The sequence below is a fragment of the Heterodontus francisci genome, chromosome 2, assembly GCF_036365525.1.
Source record: "Heterodontus francisci isolate sHetFra1 chromosome 2, sHetFra1.hap1, whole genome shotgun sequence".
Lineage (NCBI taxonomy): Eukaryota > Metazoa > Chordata > Chondrichthyes > Heterodontiformes > Heterodontidae > Heterodontus > Heterodontus francisci.
Window position 1 is genome coordinate 175,902,127 of NC_090372.1, and position 25,701 is coordinate 175,927,827.

A 25,701-nucleotide genomic window follows, 5' to 3' on the forward strand; every position below is an offset into this window, starting at 1 on the left:
CCTACTTCTACTCACCACACTTTAGGAAGGATGAGAGAGGATGTGCAGGAGATGTACTAGAATGGTTCCAGGGATGAGGGAATTTAGCTACAAGGTTATGTTGGTGAAATGGGTAGTTATCCTTGGAGCAAAGGAAGTTGAGGGGAGATCTGGTAGAGGTGTACAAGATTATGACAGGTTTAGATAAGGTAGACAAAGCAATGCTGTTCCCATTAGCTGATGGTACAAGGACTAGAAGACACAGATTTAAGGTTTTGGGCATGAGATACAGTGGGGATGTGAGGAAGGACTTTTGTACGTACCAAGTTGTAATGACCTGGACTTTACAAGGGTAGTGGAAGTAGAGAGGATCAATGATTTCAAAAGGAAATTGGATGCGCACTTGAAGGAAACAAACTTATAGTGCTATGGGGATAGAGCAGGAGAATGGGACTGACTGAATTGCTGCACAGAGAGATGGCATGGAGTTGATGGGCCGAGTTGCTGCCTCCTGTGCTGTTTTGACTTTATAACTCTATGTCCAGCAGGGGTCACTGGATGGCAATCTTGGAAAAACAAATTTGCTTTTAATTCTCCCACTTTGTTAAAAGTTCAGTGAGGGAGGTTTGTAAGGCTTTTACTGTCACGTTTGCTGGGTTAATTGTTATTTCAAGCCAGCAATCAAGCTTGGGAAAGTTTTTGCAACTTTGTGAGCTTATCATGCCATTGTATTACCACTGAGCTACAGGGGGTAGAATGTGTCTGTAAAATCATGCTATGTGTATTTTTTTTTTTAAAAGTAAGGACACTTGAGCAACCGTAGCAATTCTGTAGATAGCACTCCATTTTGTAGCTCTAAATAACTTGTGCTTTTTAAGAATTTGAATAAATTCACCAGTATTAGTGGTAGATATTAAACATTTTAAAATTGTATTTCAATTACAATGACATTTAATAATTTGTGCTGTAAAGTTTATTTTTTCTGTTCAGTTTCAAGCCCAATGAAGGTGTCATTATAATAGGAGCTACAAACTTTCCTGAAGCATTAGACAAGTAAGTGTAAATTGAACTTTGATTTGTTTATTGTTGGTTTTCTAAGTTTAAAGCCGAATATGTGCTGCTTCATTTAAAAAGAAAAGTTGGGTTGTGGGCGTCACTATCGTTTGAATGTGATTTTTGATTGAGTTAACCATGCAATTGCAAAAATAGTATTTTAATATAACTCATTAATTCACCTTTGATTATATTCAGTATGCCAATTTTGTTAAAACAATTCCACAAAACTGTAGTAACCACACTGTCTTGACTTTCAGTACCACTCAATTATGTTTGTAATTCTACCTCAACAATTTATTATTCAGTTGAATTGTTGGCAAAATAAAGCTTGAATCGCACTGTAGAATCTACCCTATTAGATCAACAGGCTGGAACTAATTTTGACAAACTGGATTGAAATGCATTTCACCAGTATAGGTGGTAGGCGGTGGCGTAGTGGTATTATCACTGGATTAGTAACCCAGCGACCCAGGGTATTGATCTGGAGACAAGGGTTCGAATCCCACCACAGCAGAAGGTGGAATTTGAATTTAATTAATAAATCTGGAACTAAAAACTAGTCTAATGATGGCCATGAAACCATCGTCAATTGTTGTAAAAACCTATCTGGTTCACTAATGTCTTTTTAGGGAAGGAAATCTGCTGTCCTTACCTGGCCTGGCCTACATGTGACTCCAGACTCATAGCAATGTGGTTAACTCCTTACATGCCCTCTGAAATGGCCTAGCAAGCCACTCAGTTGTATCTAACCGCCACGATGTTAATAAAAAGGAATGAAACCGGACGGACCACCTGACATCGACCTAGGCACCGGAAACGACAATGGCAAACCCAGCCCTGTTGACCCTGCAAAGTCCTTCTTACTAACATCTGGGGGCTTGTGTCAAAGTTGGGAGAGCTGTCCCACAGACCAATCAAGCAATAGTCATACTCAAGGAATCATACCTTAGACACAATGTCCCAGACACTGCAATCACTATCCCTGGGTATGTCCTGTCCCACCGGCAGGACAGACCCAGCAGAGGTGGCGAGACAGTGTTCTACAGTAGGGAGGGAGTTGCCCTGGGAGTCCTCAACATCGACTGCGGACCCCATGAAGTCTCATGGCATCAGGTCAAATATGGGCAAGGTAACCTCCTACTGATTACCACCTACCGCCCTCACTCAGCTGATGAGTCAGTACTCCTCCATGTTGAACAGTACTTGGAGAAGCACTGAGGGTGGCAAGGGGACTTCAATGTCCATCACCAAGAGTGGCTCGGTCGCACTACTACTGACTGAGCTGGCCTAGTACTAAAGGACATAGCAGCTAGACTGGGTCTGCGGCAGGTGGTGGGGAAGCAACACGAGGGAAAAACATACTTGACCTCGTCCTCACCCTTGTCCTCACCAATCTGCCTGCTGCAGATGCTTCTGTCCATGACTGTATTGGTAGGAGTGACCACTGCACAGTCCTTGTGGAGGTGAAGTCCTGCCTTCACATTGAGGATACCGTGGCACTATCACTGTGCTAAATGGGATACATTTCGAACAGACCTAGCAATGCAAAACTGGGCACCCATGAGGCGCTGTGGGCCATCAGCAGCAGCAGAATTGTGCTCAACCACAATCTGTAACCTCATGGCCCGGCATATCCCCCACTCTACCATTACCATCAAGCCAGGAGACCTAACGCTGGTTCAATGAAGAGTGCAGGAGGGCATGCCAGGAGCAGCACCAGGCATACCTCAAAATGAGGTGTCAACCTGGTGAAGCTACAACCCAGGACTACTTGCATGCCAAACTGCTTAAGCAGCATGCAATAGACAGAGCTAAGCGATCCCATAACCAACAGATCAGATCTAAGTTCTGCAGTCCTGCCACATCCAGCCGAATGGTGGTGGACAATTAAACAACTAACTGGGGGAGGTGGCTCCACAAATATCCCCATCCTCCATGATGGGGAGCCCAGCACATCAGTGCAAAAGATAAGGCTGAAGCATTTGCGACAATGTTCAGCCAGAAGTGTCGAGTTGATGATCCATCTCGGCCCCCTCCTGAAGTCCCCAGCATCACAGATGCCAGACGTCAGCCAATTCGTTTCACTCTGCGTGATATCAAGAAACGACTGAAGGCACTGGATACTGCAGAGGTTATGGATCCTGACAATATTCCGGCAATAATACTGAAGACCTGTGCTCCAGAACTTGCCGCACCCCTAGCCAAGCTGCTCCGGTATAGCTACAAGACTGGCATCTACCCAGCAATGTGGAAAATTGCTCAGGTATGTCCTGTACACAAAAAGCAGGACAAGTCCAACCCGGCCATCAGTCTACTCTCAATCATCAGTAAGGTGATGGAAGGTGTCGTCAACAGTGCCATCAGCAGCACTTGCTTAGCAATAACCTGCTCAGTGATGCTCAGTTTGTGTTCTGCCAGGGCGACTCAGCTCCTGACCACATTACAGCCTTGGTTCAAACATAGACAAAAGAGCTGAACTCAAGACTTGAGGTGAGAGTGACTGCCCTTGACATCAAGGCAGCATTTGACGGAGTATGGCATCAAAACTGGAGTCAATGGGAATCGGGGGGGAAAACTCTCTGCTGGTTGGAGTCATATCTAGCGCAAAGGAAGATGGCTGTGGTTGTTGGAGGTCAGTCATCTGAGCTCCAGGACATTACTGCAAGAGTTCCTCAGGGTAGTGTCCAAGGCCCAACCATCTTCAGCTGCTTCATCAATGACCTTCCTTCAATCATAACGTCAAAAGTGGGGATTTTCGCTGATGATTGCACAATGTTCAGCACCATTCGTGACTTCTCAAATACTGAAACAGTCCGTGTAGAAACGCAGCAAGACCTGGACAATATCCAGGCTTGGGCTGATAAGTGGCAAGTAACATTTGTGCCACACAAGTACCAGGCAATGACCATCTCCAAAAAGAGAGAATCTAACCATCTCCCCATGACATTCAATGGCATTACCATTGCTGAATCCCCCACCTTCAACATTCTAGAGGCTACCATTGACCAGAAACTGAATTGGAATAGCCAGATAAATACCGTGGCTGCAAGAGCAGGTCAGAGGCTAGGAATCCTGTGCAAGTAACTCCCCTCCTGACTCCCCAAAGCCTGTTCACCATCTACAAGGCACAAGTCAGGAGTGTGATGGAATACTCTCGACTTGCCTGGATGGGTGCAGCTCCAAAAACACTCAAGAAGCTCGACACCATCCAGAACAAGCAGCCCGCTTGATTGACACCCCATTCACAAACATTCACTCCCTCCACCACCGACGCACAGTGGCAGCAGTGTACCATCTACAAGATGCACTGCAGCAACGCACCAAGGCTCCTTCGACAGCACCTTCCAAACCCGCGACCTATACCACATCGAAGGACGAGCAGCAGATGCATGGGAATATCACCAGCTGCAAGTTCCCATCCAAGTCACACGCCATCCTTACTTGGAACTTTATCGCCATTTCCTGTCACTGTCGCTGGGTCAAAATGCTGGAACTCCCTTCCTAACAGCACTGTGGTGTCCCTACCTCACATGGACTTCAGCGGTTCAAGAAGGCAGCTCACCACCTTAAGGGCAATTAGGGATGGGCAATAAATGCTGGCATAGTCAGTGGCGCCCATATCCCATGAATGAATTAAAAAAAAAAGTATTTATACAGTACAATAGTTATGCAATAAGGAATATCTCCCAGATTCAGTCACATTTTAAATTGATGCAGTTTCTTGTGTATTCTTCCTCTATAGTGCCCTTGTCCGTCCGGGTAGATTTGACATGCAAGTTACAGTTCCTAGACCAGATATAAGAGGGCGAATAGAGATTCTTAAATGGTATCTTGGCAAGGTTAAAGTTGATCCAGGTAAGCTGCAGCTATTGCCTAACAAAGATAATTATTCCAAACCTATTTTGTGTGTGATTTGACTTGTTTTTTTTTCCTTTTTAGCAATTGATGCAGAAATAATAGCCAGAGGCACAGTGGGTTTCTCCGGGGCAGAACTTGAGAATCTGGTCAACCAAGCTGCTCTAAAAGCAGCTGTAGATGAAAAAGATCAAGTCACAATGAAAGACTTGGAATTTTCTAAGGACAAAATCCTTATGGGTAGGTTCTACCCAGCTATTTGAATTTTGACTTTCTAAAAGCTTTAGTATCTCTTATAAAGTTGTGTGTTTTGAAATTCCAAGCCACTACTTTAGAGGAAAGAAAATCCAAGATATACGCTTGAAAAATATCTACCTGCTGCTGTTTATGTAAATTGGCTGTATCTGTGTTTAAGAACTTATTCATCTGGTGTGTTTTTTTTGCACTGTAAAATTAGTCCCTAAGTGTTTGTCTTTTTATTGAACTAGATGGACAAACTTGCATTTTTCAGAAACTCATCTGCCTTTTTTTTTAATGAAAAATATCACCTGGGAAAATTTAGTTCCTATACATATTATATAGAATAATGCTTCTTGGAGTAACCACTTAAGCTGAATAAATTTTCAGGGAACGTTCATAATATAAACTCCGTCACTTAATCTATGTATTGTCATTTATCTAATGATATGTTGTAGGATGTACAAGCAATAGGATCACTTCAATGTAGAATCCATCTTCTCTGTCATCCATTTATATTGAAGCTTTCCAGCATACCTTCAATTTACTAAGCTGGAGGCTGCAGGAAATTCCTGGTTATCGGGTTCTGGAGGCCGGTGCCCAGTGGTGTGCCACAGGGATTGGTGCTGGGCCCTCTGTCATATATATTAATGACTTGGATGTGAATGTAGGGGGTATGATTAGTAAGTTTGCAGATGGCACCAAAATTGTTGGTATAGTGGACAGTGAAGAAGGTTGTCTAAGGCTACAACAGGATATAGATAAACTGGGAAAATGGGCAAGGGATTGGCAAATGGAATTTAAAGCAGACAAGTGCGAAGTGATGCATTTTGGGAAGTTAAACAAGGGCAGGACATATACAGTGAATGGCAGGGCCCTGGGGAGTGTTGTTGAGCAGCGAGGCCTTGGGGTGCAAGTACATAGTTCCCTGAAAGTGGCAACACAGGTAGACAGGGTGGTGAAGAAGGCGTATGGCATGCTTGCTTTCATCGGCCGAGGCATTGAGTACAAGAGTTGGGACGTCATGTTACAGTTGTACATAACGTTGGTTAGGCCATTTTTGGAGTACTGTGTGCAGTTCTGGTCGCCGCACTACAGGAAAGATGTGATTAAGCTAGAGAGGGTGCAGAAAAGATTCACAAGGATGTTGCCTGGTTTGGAGGGTTTGAGTTATAAAGAGAGATTGGATAGGCTGGGTCTGTTTTCCCTGGAGCAAAGGAGGTTGAGAGGGGACATGATAGAGGTATATAAAATTGAGAGGCAAAGATAGAGTAGATAGCCAGAGTCTGTTTCCCATGATAGGGGTGACTAAAACTAGAGGGCATAGATTTAAGGGGAGAGGGAGGAGATTTAGAGGGGATCAAAGGGGTAAATTTTTCACACAAAGAATAGTGGGTATCTGGAATGAGCTGCCAGAGGAGGTAGTGGAGGCAGTAACAGTAGCAACATTTAAGAGGCATCTGGACAGATATTTGAATGAGCAAGGCATAGAGGAATATGGAATTAATGCAGGCAGGTGGGATTAGTATAAATAGGCATTATGGTCGGCATGGCCGCGGTGGGCTGAAGGGCCTGTTTCTATGCTGTACGACTCTGACTCTATGAAGTGAGAAGCTACTCCGTGGGACATTCCTAGAGAAGGAATACTGAAAAGATAGACCTGCACACTTATATGCTACTTTTAGGAAAAAATTTATTATTCATTCATGGGATATGGGTGTCGCTGGCTAGGCCAGCATTTATTGCCCATTCAGATACTTAAATATAGAAATAAGCCTTTAAGGTCACTCTCAACCATTGCCCATAATTTTATCGCTCTCTTCACTCTGGTGCTCCTCAAATTATGCTGGCTCAGGGTGGAGACTTGCCCTGTAGGCAGCTGTCTTGAATCTTATATTTTGTTTTGTGGTATGCCTTTTTCTTAGTTTTTGAGGATTATGTGGAAATATTTAGAAACAAGATTCCGAATACTCTGCAGCAATGAACAAAAGGAACTGAACTTTAGTTTGAGCTAGGAGATCTTTATAGTAAAATGTGAGATTCTCATAAGTCCGCTGTTTCTTTTCTAGGCTGAATCAGTAGTTAAAAAGCCCCTAAAATTGTTGCTTTTAATATATTCCAAATTCCTTGTGTAATTTTGATTGAAATACAATTTAGTAGTAGTAATGGTGAAGCTGAGTATCTTCTAATTATTTGTGTAAATTAAGATGTTTAAATATCTGACTTAAAAATAAATTATCTGATATTGGAAGTGTTTGTTCAAACTGTATCTTTGAAAAGCTTCTGTTTACTTGTGACTGTTGTCTGCTGCCAACAGGTCCAGAGCGCAGAAGTATTGAGATTGATGCCAAAAACAAAACAATCACAGCATACCATGAATCAGGACATGCTATAGTAGCACATTTTACAAAAAATGCTATGCCTATTAACAAAGCTACAATAATGCCAAGAGGACCTACTCTGGGACATGTAAGTGTAAAACGCACTTAAGGTTTTGTCTCATAAAAAATTAATGACCAGTTTTGTTTGGTTTTAAAGTTGAACCGTACAATGTAAATATTGTCCTGAATGTTAAATTTTTAAGTCCAGTTTTAACTGGCAACATTATGCAGTATTGCAAGGTTAATAATTTGACAAAAGAGTGGTTGCTTTTATAGATTACCATTAGCAGGAGAAAGTACCTCTATAATTTTTTTCCTTTATTTAAATAACATCATTCAGAAGGTTACTTTCCTTACAGATAAAATGCATTTATCCCAATGCCTTATCTGACTGAAAAATTACTAAGCAAGTGCCTATATCAGGACATAAATAAATCTAAATGTGATCTACCTCAATCCCACAACTGTCAAAACTGCTTTGGTCATTTGCTAATTTTACTTTGAAGACTTGAATCCCATACATCTCTTGTTTTCCCATTAGGGGGAATGTTTTTTTTTTCCAGCTCTGCACTGATTGAGCACCAACTTGAATTTTTGTAGAGGGCTTCGCTTGCTGAAAAATATGAGTCCTTCACAATAAAGAGGGAAAGGAAATGATGGAGACAGAACATGGAGAGGCTAGGATGGGGAACTGAAAACATGGTTGAAAAGTGGGTTTTGAGGAGGTTTTTTGGTTAGTTATACAAAATATTATGAAATACTAGTGGCACTTTTTAATCCTGCATATTTACTTTCATGATTAGTATTCCTAAATTGGAAATGGTGAAAGCTTGATGTAGCTTTTTAAGTATTCTCCTTTGGAAAATAAATCTTCAAAGTAAAATTAGCAAGTGACCAAAGCGTTTTGACAGTTGTCTATGTGGTATAGTGGTTCTTTACTGTGCAGGCAAAATGTAAAATTTATCCAAAGTCAGAATCAAGGTTATAGTTAACTGTTAATTGTACTTCTAAATTGTGTTGTAAGATTGTGTGCAACTGGTTATATACAACTGAAGTAGGAATCTGAAGGCTGCAGAAATTTAAGATTAGTACTTTGTTTTTAAACTTTAATTAGAATGTTTACTAGTGTATTTGCATATTTTACAAAGATTTGTAGTTGGTTGCTAAGGGGCTTATATTGAGCTTTCTGTACAACAAAATTTTCTCCACAGGTGTCTTTGTTACCAGAAAGTGACAGATGGAGTGAAACCCGAGCTCAGTTGCTTGCTCAAATGGATGTCAGCATGGGTGGTAGAGTAGCAGAAGAACTCATCTTTGGAGCAGAACAAATTACCACAGGTTTGTATTCAGGAAAATAGGAACACGTGTAAGCCATTTAGCGACTTGAACCTGTTCTGTTATTCAATGAGATCATGGCTGATCTGTGACCTATCTCCCTATACCTGCCTTTTCCCTGCTATGCCTTAATATCTTTGGTGAACAAAGATCTATCAATCACAGGTTTAAAATTGACAATTGATTTGACGTCAGTTGCTATTTGTGGAAGAGTTCTAAACTTCTACCATCCTTTGTATGTAGAAGTGGTTTCCTAATTTCACTCCTGAAAAGTCTGGGTCTAATTTTTAGCTTATTCCTCCTTGTAAACTTCCTGAGCAAGAAGAATGTTTTCTCTACCCTATCTTTTTCCCCTGACTGTCTTGAAAACTTTGATCAAATCACCCCTTAATCTTAATTCCAGGGAATAAAACTCTAGTTTGTATAATCTATCCTTGTAATTTAAGTCTAGGCAACTCATTTTGGTAAATCTGTGCTGCTCTCCTTCCAAAGCCAAGTTATCCTTCCTAGGTTGTGGGTGGCCAGACTGCTCTCAAAGCTCCAGATGTGGTCTAAGCAGGACGTTGTATAGCTGAAGCATGACTTCTACCCCTTCATGTTCTAGTCCAGGAAGCCCAACATTTCAGTAGCCTTTTTGATTTTTTTTATCAGTTCATGACATGTTAATGATCTATGCACCTGGACCCCTAGTCTCTCTGGAGCTTCACTTTTGCTAGTTTTTCACCATTTAGAAAGTACGCTGTTCTGTCCTTTTTTAGGTCCAGAGCGGATGACTTCACATTTGTCTACATTGAAATCCATTTACCACAGTTTCACTTAATCTGTTAATACCTCTTTGTAATTTTATGCTTCCATCTACAGTGCTTGCAATACTGCTTATCTTAGTCTTTGGCTAATTTGGGTATGTGGCATTTTATCCCATCATCTAAGTCATTAATGAATACAGTGATTAAGGCCCCCATGCAGTTATTTGTGGGATACCACTAGTCACTTGCTGCCAATTAGAGTACCTGCCCATTACTGCTACTCTCTGTCTCCTGCCACTTGGCCAATTTGCTAACCAGGTCAATAGTTTGCATGCAATTCCATGAGCTTCAACTTTTAGCTAACAAGCTCTTATGAGGATTTTTAAAAAATCAAATGACTTCTGGAAGTCAATATAAATAACTTCCATAGACATTCCACTATCAATCAGGTGTATCAGGCATAACCTACTTTTTAAAAATCCATACTGGTTCTTTCTGATCAGCTGGAAGTTTTCAAGATGTTCAGTCATCCTATCCTTGACTACAGACTCTAGTAATTGCCCAACAATAGTTGTTAGGCTAACTGGTCTGTAATTCCCTGGTTTCCCCCTCACTTTTCTTAAATAGCAGTGACATGCACTGTTTTCCAATCTAAAACCGGTTTTGAATTGAGAACTTTGGAAGATCTTAGTTGGAGCATTTGCAATATCTCACCTGCCTTTAAAGCCCTGGGATGGAAACCATCTCGTCCTGGTGATACGTCGCTCTTTAGTGCCATTAATGTCTTCATTAATGTTACTTTGCTTATGTTCATTTGGGTGAGTCCCTATCCCTCTTTCAATATTGATTTCTTTGCGATGTCTGGCATGCTGTCTTCCTCCACAGTTAAATGCTGACACTGATTATGTGAGCCATTTCCACTGTCGCCAAGCATTAGGTGTTTCCATGTGGTCTTCATTGCTGCTGACTTCCCTCTTTTTCCTAATGTATTTGTAAAAAAAAAAATGTAGTTGATTTTTTGATATCCCTTGCACGTTTCTTTTCATATTCCTCTTTTGTAGCTGTTGCTGTTTTATCACCTGTTCTTTGTATCTCTCCCAGTTGCCAGGATCTGTGCTTTTTGCATTTTTGTGCTCTTGTGTTCTTTTAGTTTTATGTTGTCCCTTACGTCTTTAGTTGTCTATGGCTTTTTTTTTGAAGTAGAGCGCTTACTCCTTAGGGGCATAAACTGGTTCTGTATCAGTTTTTTTTTTGAATGTCTGCCACTGTAGTTTTACTCAGTGACCTATTTGTCCAGTTTACTCTGGACAGTCTCTGTCTCATCACATTGAAGTCAGCTGTACCTAAATTTAGAGTAATTAATGACTCATTAATAAGGTGTATGCATTTTAAGCTTAGTATGCCTGCAATTTCCTTTTGATTGTAGAATTTATATAAATTTCAAGGATGTCAAGGTTCCAAGTGACCCTTTTGTGTCTGCTGTTCTAAGATTCAGCGTGCTTTCTCCTTCCTTGCACAAGATTTTAATTTCTAGAATATAGAAACTTGGAAACACAGTGGCACAGTGGTTAGCACCGCAGCCTCACAGCTCCAGGGACCCGGGTTCGATTCTGGGTACTGCCTGTGCGGAGTTTGCAAGTTCTCCCTGTGACTGTGTGGGTTTTCGCCAGGTGCTCCGGTTTCCTCCCACAGCCAAAGACTTGCAGGTTAATAGGTAAATTGGCCATTATAAATTGCCCCTAGTGTAGGTAGGTGGTAGGGAATATGGGATTGTTGCAGGGTTAGTATAAATGGGTGGTTGTTGGTCGGCACAGACTTGGTGGGCCGAAGGGCCTGTTTCAGTGCTGTATCTCTAAATAAATAATATTGTAAAGTGCAGCTAATGTCTCTGGCACACTTGTACTTGCAATAGTGTGAATACCTACTTGTGCTTTAGGCACCAGATCTACAATCTGCAGATGTTTAGCCTTTTCTTTCTAGCCTGTTGAGTGCCTTTAAGGAGGTGAAATAACAAGCATACGGTCTAATAATTCCTCCTGCAATCAGTGATTTGAAAAACTAGCACAGGTGGTATTCTGCAGGACTAATTCTTTGGATTGTATAGTCACGATCTTCGAAATATAAGCAGGTAAAATGCAGTGGCAGGCTTACTGTATATCACGCAAACATTACTTGAAGTGTTTCCAAATTTGGAAAGGGCTAAGGGTAGCCCTGGTTGATGGCCACCCTATGAGTTAAAATTATTAGTGTCTTGCATCTTGTCAAGATGTCCAGGTTATGTTTGTGATCGTACATTTGTCATTGAACCTTTGAAATGAAAACTTACCTCAAACTCAAATTGAAGTAATCATTGCTATCTTGTATTTAGTTATTTAATATATGAAGTTATTTAAATCGTTTTAGAATGTTGCATAATGAATATTTTTATTTTGTTGAGCAGCATATTTGCAGGCAACTGAGAATTTTCACATTTGACACGTCTTATGGAGTTTGTCTGCCCAACACTAAACAAATAGAGTAAAAAGGTTTGTTTTCTGTAACAGAAATACTTTTTTTTAAAACTTAGGTGCTTCGAGTGATTTTGACAATGCAACCAAAATAGCAAAGTTGATGGTCACAAAATTTGGAATGAGTGATAAGGTAAAAAGTTACATTTGTACTTGTTTGTTAAAATATTGGTATTGCAATGTAAAAGTTGCTTGGGTCTGCTCAAAGTAGCTTCCAGTGTGACCCATGAACTGTTCTCTACACCTCAGCATCGATTAGTGATTAGTTATTGCCATTTTCCAGTTCAACTAACGTGAGTTAGTGTTGCTTGCTCACATCCCATGAACGAATTTAAAAAAAAAAAGTGCCAGGCAATGACCATCTCCAACAAGAGAGAATCTAACCATCTCTCTTTGACATTCAATGGCATTACGATCGCTGAATCCCCAACTATCAACATCCTGGGAGTTAACATTGACCAGAAACTGAACTGGAGTAGCCATATAAATACCGTGGCTACAAGAGCAGGACAGAGGCTAGGATTCCTGTGGTGAGTAACTCACCACCTGACTCCCCAAAGCCTGTCCACCATCTACAAGACACAAGTCAGGAGTGTGATGAATACACTTCACTCGCTTGGATGGGTGCAGCTCCAACAGCACTCCAGAAGCTCGACACCATCCAGGACAAAGCAGTCTGCTTGATTGGCACCCCATCCACAAACATTCACACCCTCCACCACGGCCACACAGTAATAGCAGTGTGTACCATCTACAAGATGCACTTCAGCAATACACCAAGGCTTCTTAGATAGTACCTTCCAAACCCTCCACCTCTATCACCTAGAAGGACAAGGGCAGCAGATGCATGGGAACACCACCACCTGCAGGTTCCCCTCCAAGCCACACACCATTCTGACTTGGAACTATATCGTCATTCCTTCACTATAGCTGGGTCAAAATCCTGGAACGCCCTTCCTAACAGCAATGTTGGTGTACCTACCCCAAATGAACTGCAGCGGTTCAAGAAGGCGGCTCACCACCACCTTCTCAAGGGCAATAAGTGCTGGCCTAGCCAGCGAGGCCCACATCCTGGGAACAAATAATTTTAAAAAAGTTCCTTTTTTATTCTCCAACATTATGCATAAAATGCAAGCTCAACTCAAAAGATTTGCAACTTAACCACAGTCCATTTCACTTTAATTTGCACTTTATCTTCTCAATGTCTTCCACCTCATCTCTTTTCTCACACTCACTCCTTGATGCTTTCTGATCCAAATGATTGTATTTGCTTTTGTTCTGATGTCCCTGTTGTCCTTTGCTTCCTTAAGTTACTGTAGACAATATCTTCCTGACTTGACTAAGTTCCCCAGTTTCTTACTTTTAGCTCAACATTGGTAACATTTTCAAAATTTTTAAATTGAATCCAGTAACTTCAATAATCCTTCTGAAATTATTTTGGCTTTATCGACACTGGCTCTGCTTCCTTGCTATGGAGCATTAATAGGGGGTCTTGCAATATTCTAAATAACATCAAAACTCATCAGTCCATCTATATTTTGGAAGATAATTCAGCTAACCTCATCCTCGTCTTTAATCCATCTTCAGTGCTGAGCACTTGTGCACGTCTCTCTAGTTGTAATTTAATGGAACACCTCAGTAACTGGGTTAAATGAATGACTGACAGTTAACTGTTTAGTTTAGAGATACAGCACTGAAACAGGCCCTTCGGCCCACCGAGTCGGTGCCGACCATCAACCACCCATTTATACTAATCCTACACTAATCCCATATTCCTACCACATCCCCACCTGTCCCCACCTGTCCCTATATTTCCCTACCACCTACCTATACTAGTGGCAATTTATAATGGCCAATTTACCTACCAACCTGCAAGTCTTTTGGCTTGTGGGAGGAAACCGGAGCACCCGGAGAAAACCCACGCAGACACAGGGAGAACTTGCAAACTCCACACAGGCAGTACCCAGAATTGAACCCGGGTCGCTGGAGCTGTGAGACTGCGGTGCTAACCACTGCAACCCTGTGCTCCCCATCTCTATATAAATGGCTTGCAATCTACTTTTGTTACTTTTTCTGTTAAGCTGAAGATCACAGTTTCTGTTTGGGTGTCATCTTGAAGATGAAGGTCATGCAGTGATGTGTTTTGTTTTGTCTGTAGCTTGGAGTAATGACTTATTCAGATCCAGAGAAAGTAAGCCCAGATACTCAATCTGCTATTGAACAAGAAATCAGGATATTATTGAGGGTAAGATTATTTTTGGTGGACATGTTTGCTGATGCAATCTTTAAAACTCTGAACATATCTAAGGTAGACATTTCTGATGTCTAGGTTGTCAGTTATGATATTTTTCTCTATATGTAATAGCTCCAAAGACTTGAGCAAAATAATCTAGGCTAACACTCCAGTGTAGTACTGAGGTAGTGCTTCTCTGCTGGAAGTACCATCTTTTGGATGACATGTAAATGCAGGCCCTATCTGCTATCAGAAGATTAAAGAGCCAGGGGGGTTATCCCTGTTGTCCTGGCCAGTGTTTATTCCATAGTCAACATGAATAAAAACAAATTATCTGGTCATGATCACATTGTTGTTTGTGGGAGCTTGTGTGCAAATTGGATGCTGTGTTTCCTACATGACAACAGTGACTACAGATCCAAAGTACTTCATTGCCTGTGAAGAGTTTTGGGATGTCCTAAGGTCATGAACGGTGTTATATAAATGCAGGTCTTTATCTCTTTCTCTCACTCTGTCCCTTCCTTTTGTGCGCTCTCTGGTGCCTTTCCACCCCCTTCCTGGGCTCTCGCCTGCCCTCCCTTTTTCTCGTTCGTTCTTTCGCTCACTGTCATATGAAGAGATTTTCCTTTGAATTATCATATTAATGTCTTCAGTGTGATGTGTTTGTAACTAGTCCTAACCCGTTTGCATCACATTAATGTAATACATCTTTTGGACAGTTAAATATTTTTATAGTCTGCATGACTGTCAAGTAATTTACCTTTAATTCACTTTGTTTATTTTCAGTATTGTTCAGTCTGTGATGATTTTAAACCATTGATATGACAAGAATGCACAGAAATTCTCACTAAATTAGATCCAATGTTAAATGTCTGCAATGTGCCAGTAACCCTCTTTTTGAGATGGGGCTAAAAGTCTATTTTTAAACACAGGATTCTTATGAACGTGCAAAGCAAATCTTGAAGACTCATGCAAAGGAGCACAAAAATCTAGCAGAAGCTTTACTGAAGTATGAGACACTGGATGCCAAAGAGATACAGATGGTTCTTGAGGGAAAGAGACTTGAACTAAAATAACTTCTCCCATTGGAAGAGAGACTCAGTCCATGGTTATTTACCCAGATGTATATATGTGGAAGAGCAGTAGCCCACCAAATGTATGCTATAGGCAGTTTTAACTCTTGAAGGCATTTAGTATTTTCATAGTTACAAAAAATGATAATTCACAGTTAAATTTACCTAAAATTTGTGCTCTGGAGCAATTTTAAATCCCAGCTCAACCATGCCCATTGAATAAATGAGTTTTTAAGTGATACGACATTTATGAACATTTTGCTTTGTGTAGTGTAAAGATGTACAAGCAACATGGTGAACATTGTTGCCTTCAACTATTTTCTTTTTTTTTTCCCTCTTTGTATTTTAAGTCTATTTATGTACATCTCTGAGATGCAGTTTTGATGAGTGCTTCCCAGTACAATTAAAATCAGATGAAATGTCTCAGGGCTGCTTTCATCATTGAGTCATTCAGGTATTTGTTCATTTATTTGCCTATTTATCCCGAGATTGCTGCTGGGCATTCCAACCTTTCATTATTTTTTCTGTACTCCCAATGTTTCTGGAGTTAGTAATAAAGCAAGAGTGCTACTGAAGGCTGAAGCACGAGCTGCAAAAATAGTTGCTTATTCAGCACCACTTGCTTTGCCTTAAGTAGCTATAAAGGCATAATTTCACAGACTGCAAAATATTTCCCCTCTTCCTTTTGCTGTAATGTAGAATAAACAGTGTACTGCAGGATTTGAAAACCAGACAATGTATAGAAAGATTATTGAAGTTGTACTTTTTATTTTGAATATAAGCAGTAAGGATTTCAGATTGAGATTTCTATTGACACCTAAAATAAAGAAGTCATATCTGAATTTCTATTGTATATTGTATTTGCTTTATTAAAGCCAAGAACTTAAAATAAATACATTTTCACATTTGTCACTCTGCAAGCTACTTGCTACTGTGGTTTCCCTGGAAGGAGAAGGCAGATGGTCTTGACTGATATGTTGCCCAGTGCCACTCTGGTGTAATTCATGTTGACAGAGTTGTCCAGTTTTAAGATAGCAGTTTCCTATCTAGTGAGTGTGTGTTCTTAGTCATTTGAACTTGAGATGTTTATAGAGTACAGTACCTTGAGTACCTTGAATGTCTGTGCTATCTTATTAAAACTGAGCAATGGGAAATGTTTCATAGCTATTTCCCTATTTTAAAAAAGCATTTTCCTCATTTCCCAAGGGACCAGTACTAATCTCTCTTTATTTCAATAAAGCATGCACACCTTAGTCCTCTGCAAATGATGTTTAATGTTCCTGTTGAATTCTTCTGTATAGTGGTCTCACTTGAAACTGTCAGCTGGGAATGGTTTGGAAACTTAGGCTGGGACTTTGAGGCCCCCGAGGTGGGGGAGGGGCATGGAGTATTGTGGCAGGGGGACAGCGGGCCTGCCGCCCATTGATATTCCTGATGCGGGATAGGCTGACATTGGCCTTCCCATCCAGAGGCCAACTGAGGCCCTTAAGTGGCCTATTAACTACCAATTTAGGCCTCTTCCTGCCGCCGCTGGGATCCTAGCAATGGCGGGGTGGCCTCCGCCCCGCAGGGAAGATGTCTTATAAAATGAGGCACCCTCCCTGTGGACTAGGAGGAGGGTGAGGTGTTTCTCCTTCATGGGTAATTTGTGGCCCACGGAGATCTCTTTTTTCCCCCGCCCCCACCGGGATCAACTTTACTCCACAGGACCCCCTCCTCCTGCACTGCACGACCACCCCCACAGCCTCACTCGCCGGGGCCTTCCAGACTGGCCCTAGCGACTCCACCTCACCTACTCTGTTCCAGGTTTCCACTGCTGGGCCTGGTTCTGAGGCCTCTGCAGTACCGGCAGTGGCCACCGCTCCCAGTGGCGCTACCCATACTGCTGAGATGCTTGCTCTCTCAATGGCCAGCAGCTCTTGGAGATGGGATCCCTGTGTCTTTTAAGTCTTTAAAGGGACCGGGATCCCACCTCCTAAAACTTTGCTTCAAAAAGATCGGAGGATCATTCTGGGGTGGGCACGAAAAGGCAGATGCGGGGCTCCACAGAATTTTCGGCCCATGCTGGGAGCCCTGCCTCCAGCTCAAAATCCAGCCCTTAATGTGAGAGAGATTGCAGATCTGAAATCTCATCCCAGTTTGTGGTGCATTTAATTTTACTTGTGAATTTTATATTTTAGATGAGGGATATTAATGCTTGCGAATGGAATAAATTTTGTCGTGCCTCTGCCAGCATTATGCATTCCTAAGGTCAATCAGATGCAGAATAATGTTGGACTGGGAAAAGATCCTATATGCCATCGAGCCGGTCTTCCACAATTGTGATACCTTGTGTATTACAATATATATATATATATATATATATATATATATATATATATATATATATACATACCACCTCACCCAGAATCATGTCATTTCCTGAGGTGGCAGTGGTTGAGGAAAATCTGAGAAATACCTCTGACCTCACGATGGCAATCCAAACTAGTCTAGGCGATCACTCTGGCCATGATAATTCTATGCATTGCCAACCTTTTGTACGAGGTGATCTCTGCCCTAGCCAGAAATCAGTCCAGCTCTCGCTTGAGGGAATTTGGTGAATTGGCAGCCACTGCATAAACCTGTTCCACAGGTCTACTATTCTCTGGGGAAAAAAGAACCATCTCCTGATATCTAAACTAGTTCTGGCTTTAACGTATTTAATTAGAACCAACTGTCAACTTGAACGCAATCTACTCCCTTCATCTTATAAACCTTGATCAGATCACCCCTTAAAGCAACGCTGCTCTGAAGTGTAATATCCCAGGTCTTTTAGACCATCTTGATAACTATGATGCTTCAAGCTGGGTATTAATCTTGTGGCCATTTTCTGCACCCTTTTCAAAGCCTCAATATCACCCAACACTTGAGGAGAGCAAAACTGGTCATAGTATTCGAACTGAGATCTGACCAAGGTCTTGTACAAAGACAAAATATTATGTCTTGTAGTCAGTTGTCCTGCAAATGTACCCCAACATTTGCTCTAGCCATCATTTCTGTGTTCTCGTGAACCTTTAGAGATCTATATACTGGAATCTCCAACCTTTCTTTATCCACCTGCTTTAATACCTGAAGGGTTTATGTGTGCTTAACATTCACACTGCCCACATGCATAACATAACACAAGAAATAAGAGCAGAAGTGACCATATAGCCCATCGAGCCTACTCCGCCATTCAATATGATCATGGCTGATCTTGGGCTTCAGTTTCACTTTCCTGCCCGCTCCCCATCTCCCTTGATTCCCTGAGACCAAAAATCAATCTATCCCAGCCTTAAATGTTTTCAACGATGGAGCATCCACAACCCTCTGGGGTAGAGAATTCCAAAGATTCACAACCCTTTGAGTGTAGTAATTTCTCCTCATCTCAGTCCTGAATGATTGGCCCCTTATTCTGAGACTGCGCCCCTATGTTCCAGATTCCCCGAACTACAGAAACAATCTCTCAGCTTCTACTTTATCAAGCCGTTTCAGAATCTTGTCTCAATTAGATTGCCTCTCGTTCTTCTAACCTCCAGAGAATATAGGCTGAGTAAATTGGGCCTATCATCATCAGACAACCCCCTCATCCCAGGAACTAAGTTAGTAAATCTTCGCTGCACCGCCTCCAGTGCAAGTATATCCTTGCCTAAATGTGGAGATCAAAACTGCACATTGTATTCCAGGTGCAGTCTCACCAAAGCTGTATACAATTTTAGTAAGACTTTATTCCTGCACTCCAATCCCTTTACAGTAAAGGCCAACATGCAGTTTGTCTTCCTAATAGCCTGCTGTACCTGCATGTTAACTTTATATGTTCCTTGTATGAGTATATCCAATTCTCTGAACATCATCACTTACCAGTTTCACAGCTTTTAAAAAAAAATCTGCTTTTCTGTTTTTATGACCAAAGTGAACAACTTCACACTTCCCTACATTATACTCCATTTGCCATCTTGTTACCCTTTCCCAAATTAAACCTATTTGCCAGTGACGAGGCTAATCCAGCAATAGATTAAAATCCTCCTGAAGTAGTCAAGCATGTCCACAGCCCTGATGATCACAAATCTTAGTATCATCTGCAAACTTGCAGATTGTGCCCCTTACATCTAGATCATTAATAAAAACCATAAAGAGCAATGGGTCTAACATAGATTCTCTGCGGGCTAGCACTGGTGACCGGTGGTCAGACAGATTCAAATTCATCCATACTTTCTGCTTCTGACCTTCCAGCCAGTTTTCAATGCAAAACAATAGATTACCATCAATACAGAGCCTTCAATCTTGTAGAGAAGCCTCTTGCTCAGTAGTTTATCAAAAGCTTTTTGGAAATCTCAGTAGCTGTTGTCTATATTGGGTTTCCCTCATCCACCATCTTGTGCCTTCTTCATAAAGTATAAACAAATTTGTAAGATGAGACCTTTTTCTGAAGCCATGTTGGGTGTCTATTATGTTCCTCTAAGTAATATATCTTTGCACCCCTAATGATTCCCTCAAATGTCATTGCTATTACTGATGTCAAACTAATGGGCCTGTAGTTATCTGGTTCTGACTTGTCTCTTAAAGATGGGGACTACATTAACCTCCTTCCAGTCCATGGGAACTATGCTGGAGTGCAGTGAGCTGTGAAAAATAGGGGCAAGGAACTTGTACAGTAAAAGTTCCATTTTCTTTGGAACCCCGGATGGATATCATTGGTCTGGATGCTCGATTTTCTTAATTCTCTCAAAGTTAATATCAGTTTTATTAATATCATTAAAATTTAGTCAAGCATTGTCTTGTAAGAGTGAAGACCGATGCAAAGTACTGAGTACAATGGACACAGATTTGAGGTGACTGGCAAAAGAATTAGAGGCAGATCTGATCGAAGATAGCAGCAGGGGTGGAGCATGATGCAGAGTGAGTGGGGTAACAGTGTGGACCGATGGGAGAGACAAGTGATGGTGGAGAATGAGAGAGAGGGGGAGAACAGTGTGGGCCTAAACGCATGCAGCAGCAGCGGCAGTGGAGAATGAGAGAGAGAGAGCGGGGGAAGTGGAGAATGAGAGAGCGCTCGGGGGAAGTGGAGCAGGAAGAGAGAGCGGGGGGAGCGGGGAGAGAGAGAGGGTTGGAGCGGGGAGAGAGAGAGGGTTGGAGCGGGGGAACGGGGAGAGAGAGGGGGTTGGAGCGGGGGAGCGGGGAGAGAGAGGGGGTTGGAGCGGGGGAGAGGGGGTGGGAGCGGGAAGAGAGAGGGGGTTGGAGTGGGGGGAGCGGGGAGAGAGAGGGGGTTGGAGCGGGGGAGAGGGGGTGGGAGCGGGGGAGCGAGAGGGGGTTGGAGCAGGGGAGCGAGAGGGGGTTGGAGCGGGGGAGCGGGGAGAGAGAGGGGGTTGGAGCGGGGAGAGAGAGGGGGTTGGAGCGGGGAGAGAGAGGGGGTTGGAGCGGGGGAGCGGGGAGAGAGAGGGGGTTGGAGCGGGGGAGCGGGGAGAGAGAGAGGGTTGGAGCGGGGAGAGAGAGGGGGTTGGAGCGGGGGAGCGGGGAGAGAGAGGGGGTTGGAGCGGGGGAGCGGGGAGAGAGAGAGGGTTGGAGCGGGGAAGCGGGGAGAGAGAGAGGGTTGGAGCGGGGAGAGAGGGGGTTGGAGCGGGGGAGCGGGGAGAGAGAGCGGGGGGAGCGGGGAGAGAGGGTTGGAGCGGGGGGAGCGGGGAGAGAGAGAGGGTTGGAGCGGGGGAACGGGGAGAGAGAGGGGGTTGGAGCGGGGAGAGAGAGGGGGTTGGAGCGGGGGAGCGGGGGAGAGGGGGTGGGAGCGGGAAGAGAGAGGGGGTTGGAGTGGGGGGAGCGGGGAGAGAGAGGGGGTTGGAGCGGGGGAGAGGGGGTGGGAGCGGGGGAGCGAGAGGGGGTTGGAGCGGGGGAGCGAGAGGGGGTGGAGCGGGGGAGCGGGGAGAGAGAGGGGGTTGGAGCGGGGGAGCGGGGAGAGAGAGGGGGTTGGAGCGGGGAGAGAGAGGGGGTTGGAGCGGGGAGAGAGAGGGGGTTGGAGCGGGGGAGCGGGGAGAGAGAGGGGGTTGGAGCGGGGGAGCGGGGAGAGAGAGAGGGTTGGAGCGGGGAGAGAGGGGGTTAGAGCGGGGGAGCGGGGAGAGAGAGAGAGAGTGTTGGAGCGGGGGGAGCGGGGAGAGAGTGGGTTGGAGCGGGGGAAGAGAGGGTTGGAGCGGGGGGAGAGAGGGTTGGAGCGGGGGGAGAGAGGGTTGGAGCGGGGAGAGAGAGAGAGGGGGGAAGCGGGGTGAGAGAGAGAGGGTTGGAGCGGGGAGAGAGAGGGTGGGAGGGGGAAGTGGGGAAAGACAGAGGGGGAGAGCGGGGAGAGAGAGAGGGAGGGAGGGAGCGGGGAGAGGGAGAGATGGGGATGAGAGAGAGGGGGGAGAGAGGGAGGGAGAGAGGGGGGGGAGTGGGGAGAGAGCGAGGGGGGGAGTGGGGGGAGTGGGGAGAGAGAGAGAGAGGGGTGGAGCCAAGAGACAGAGAGGGGTGGAGCCAGGAGAGAGAGAGGGGTGGAGCTGGGAGAGAGAGTGGGTTGGAGCGGAGGGAGAGAGAGAGAGAGAGGGGTGGAGCCGGGAGAGAGAGAAGGGTGGAGCAGGGAGAAAGAGAGAGAGGGGTCGTGCGGGGAGAGAGAGGGAGAGGGGTGGAGCGGGGGGAGAGAGAGAGGGTTGGAGCGGGGAGAGAGAGAGAGGCGGGGAGCCGGGTGAGAGAGAGAGGGTTGGAGCGGGGAGAGAGAGGGTTGGAGGGGGAAGTGGGGAGAGAGAGAGGGGAGAGAGAGGGGGGGAGAGAGGGGGGGGGAGAGAGGGGGGGGGGGAGTGGGGAGAGAGAGAGAGAGAGAGGGGGGGAGCGGGGAGGGAGAGAGAGAGGGGGGGAGCGGGGAGGGAGAGAGAGAGGGGGGGAGCGGGGAGAGAGAGAGAGAGGGGTGGAGCCAGGAGAGAGAGAGGGGTGGAGCCAGGAGAGAGAGAGGGGTGGAGCGGGGAGAGAGAGAGGGGTGGAGCCGGGAGAGAGAGAGGGTTGGAGCGGGGAGAGAGAGAGAGGGGTGGAGCCGGGAGAGAGAGAGAGAGAGAGGGGTGGAGCCGGGAGAGAGAGAGAGAGAGAGGGGTGGAGAAGGGAGAGAGAGAGAGGGGTCGTGCGGGGAGAGGGAGAGGGGTGGAGCGGGGGAGAGAGAGAGAGGGTTGGAGCGGGGAGAGAGAGAGGGGGGGAGCCGGGTGAGAGAGAGAGGGTTGGAGCGGGGGGAGAGCGGGGAGGGAGAGAGGGGGGGAGCGGAGAGAGAGAGAGGGTTGGAGCGGGGAGAGAGAGAGGGTTGGAGCGGGGAGAGAGAGAGAGCGGGAAGGGAGAGAGAGGGTGAGCGGGGAGAGAGAGAGGGTTGGAGCCGGGAGAGAGAGAGAGGGTTGGAGCCGGGAGAGAGAGAGAGGGTTGGAGCCGGGAGAGAGAGAGGGGTGGAGTGGGGAGAGAGAGAGGGGTGGAGCGGGGGGAGAGAGAGAGGGGTGGAGCCGGGAGAGAGAGTGGGGGAGAGAGAGAGGAGTGGAGCGGGGGGAGAGAGAGAGGGGTGGAGGGGGGAGAGAGAGGGGTGGAGCGGGGGGGAGAAAGAGAGGGGTGGAGCGGGGGGGAGATCCCACAGCTATTCAACTACACTTCTTCGCACCCTGCCTCCTGTAAGGACTCCATTCCATTCTCCCAGTTTCTCTGTCTCCGACGCATCTGCTCCTATGATGCTACATTCCATTACAGTGCTTCTGATATATCTTCATTTTTCCTCAACCGTGGATTCCTCCCCACTGTGGTTGACAGGACCCCCAACCGTGTCTGGTCCATTTCCCACACCTCTACCCTCACCCCTTCCCCTCCCTCCCAAAGCCGCGGCAGGGTTCCCATTGTCCTTACTTTCCATCCCATCAGCCTTCACATCCAAAGGATCATCCTCCGCCATTTCCGCCACCTCCAGCGTGATGCCACCAGCAAACGCATCTTCCCCTCCCTTCCCCTGTCAGCATTCCGAAGGGATCGTTCCCTCCGGACACCCTGTCCACTCCTTCATTACCCCACCACCTCGACCCCTTCCCACGGCACCTTCCCCTGCAATCGCAGGATGTGTAATACCTGCCCTTTTACATCATCTCTCCTCACTATCCAAGGCCCCAAACACCTCTTTCAGTGGAAGCAGCAATTTACTTGTATTTCTTTCAATTTAGTATACTGTATTCACTGTTCACAATATGGTCTCCTCGACACTGGGGAGACCAAACGCAGATTGGGTGACCGCTTTGCGGTCTGAAAGCATGACCCCGAGCTTCCAGTTGCTTGTCATTTCAACACTCCCCACTGCTCTCATGCTCACATCTCTGTCCTGGAATTGCTGCAGTGTTCCAGTGAACATCAACGCAAGCTCAAGGAACAGCATCTCATTTACTGATTACGATCGCTACAGCCTGCCGGACTGAACATTGAGTTCAATAATTTAAGAGCATGATGGGCCCCCCTTTTTATTTTTGGTTATTTTTTCTTCTTTTTTTTCCTTTTTGCTTTTTTGTGTTTATTTTAGGTTAGTTTGTTGAGTTTGTTTCTACTGTGCCTACCCACTGTTTTCATGCTTGTGCTTGGGGCTAGGCTGCTCAGTCCTCTGTCCATTAATACCCTCTCTGTACTAATGCTTTGTCTCTCAGCACGCCATTAACATACTGTTTGCCTTTGCTCCATGACCAGTTCAGTTCAGTTCAGTTATTCTCTGTGATCTTGTCCTATCAACACCTTCTCTTTTGTTATCTCTTGCCCCACCCCCGCTTTACTTGCTTAAAATCTTTTACCTTTCTAACATCTGCCAGTTCTGATGAAGATTCACTGACTTGAAATGTTAACTCTGCTTCTCTCTCCACAGATGCTGCCAGACCTGCTGAGTATTTCCGGCATTTCTTGTTAGTGTTTCAGATTTCCAGCATCCGCAGTATTTTGCTTTTATATAAGTATAACATTAAATGAATTAGTATTAAGAGTGTTTGCACAGAGAATATCTAGAGGCATTAATTAAAATTAATACTTTATGCAGGTAGTAACTAGATTCTAAAGGAGGAAATAGAGATTTGTTAGCTCATGGATGGACAGCTGAGACCAGCTGCTTGCAATTCCTGTGCCATGTGGGAAATTCAGGACACTTCATGTGTTTTGGGGGACCGTGTGTGTCGAAAATGTTTCCAGCTGCTTGAGCTTGAGGGGCAGCTAGAGTCACTGTGGAGCATCAGAGAGGATGAGAATTTCCTGGATCGTGCATTCCAGGAGGTGGTTACCGCACAGGCAGTAAGAGGTCAGGATAATAGATGGGTGGCCATCTGGAAGGGTGGGAAGAGGCAAGAAATGCAGGCGTCTTTGGGGTGTGTGCCACTCTCAAACCAGTATTCAGCATTGGAGACTGCTGGGAATGACGACATCTTGAAGCAGTGCAGTCCAGATCATGGCACCAATGGGCAAGGGATTGCACAGGGAGACCACTTGGCCCATCCTGTCTGCGCAGCCGGAAAATAAGCCCCCCAGCCTAATCGCACTTTCCAGCATTTGGTCCATAGCCCTGCAGGTTGCAGTACTTCAGGTGCACATCCAAGCACCTTTTAAATCAGTTGAGTGTTACTGCCTCTATCAGCCTTGCAAGCAGTGAATTCCAGACCCACACCACTCTCTGGGTGAATAATTTTTGCCTCATCTCCTTTTTAATTCTTCTACCAATCACTTTAAATCTATGCCCCCTAGTCACTGACCATACTGCTAAGGTAAATACGCCCTTCTCATCCACTCTGTCCAGGCTGCTCACAATTTTGTACATCTCAATCAAATCTTCCCTCAGCCTTCTCCCTTCCAAGGAGAACAACCCCAGCCATTCAATCTTTCCTCATAGCTGCAATTTTCCAGTTCTGGCTACATCCTCGTGCACTCTCTAGTGCAATTACATCCTTTCTGTAATGAGGTGACCAGAACTGCACACAGTACTCAAGTTGTGGCCGAACCAATAAGGTTCACAGTTCTATCATAACCTCCCTGCTCTTATATTCTATACCTCAGCTAATAAAGGAAAGGATTCCAGATGCCTTCTTAACCCCTTTATCGTGGCTTCTTGGTGCCAGGGTAAAGGACATCACAGAGAGGGTGCATAATATTCTGCAGGGGGAAGGGAGTGAGCCAGAATTTGTGGTATATGTCGGTACCAATGACAAAGCGAGAGCAGGTTATGAAGTCCTATGGTTAGATTTTCAGGAGCTAGGGATGAAGTTAAAAAGTAAGACCTCGAAGGTAGTA

General features: G+C 44.8%; 1 protein-coding gene across 1 annotated transcript in view; it reads left to right on the forward strand.

Annotated features, from left to right (window-relative positions):
- The window catches only part of yme1l1b (YME1-like 1b), a 62,349-nt gene extending 46,524 nt beyond the window's left edge, over positions 1-15,825 (forward strand). Inside the window, exons 12-19 of the mRNA XM_068014092.1 lie at positions 970-1,032; positions 4,778-4,890; positions 4,975-5,130; positions 7,445-7,596; positions 8,720-8,846; positions 12,156-12,229; positions 14,255-14,341; positions 15,262-15,825. Of these exons, the coding sequence (XP_067870193.1) occupies positions 970-1,032; positions 4,778-4,890; positions 4,975-5,130; positions 7,445-7,596; positions 8,720-8,846; positions 12,156-12,229; positions 14,255-14,341; positions 15,262-15,405 (916 nt within the window). The 3' untranslated portion in view covers positions 15,406-15,825. The remainder of the gene's footprint in view (positions 1-969; positions 1,033-4,777; positions 4,891-4,974; positions 5,131-7,444; positions 7,597-8,719; positions 8,847-12,155; positions 12,230-14,254; positions 14,342-15,261) is intronic.
- Positions 15,826-25,701: the final 9,876 nt, after the last annotated feature.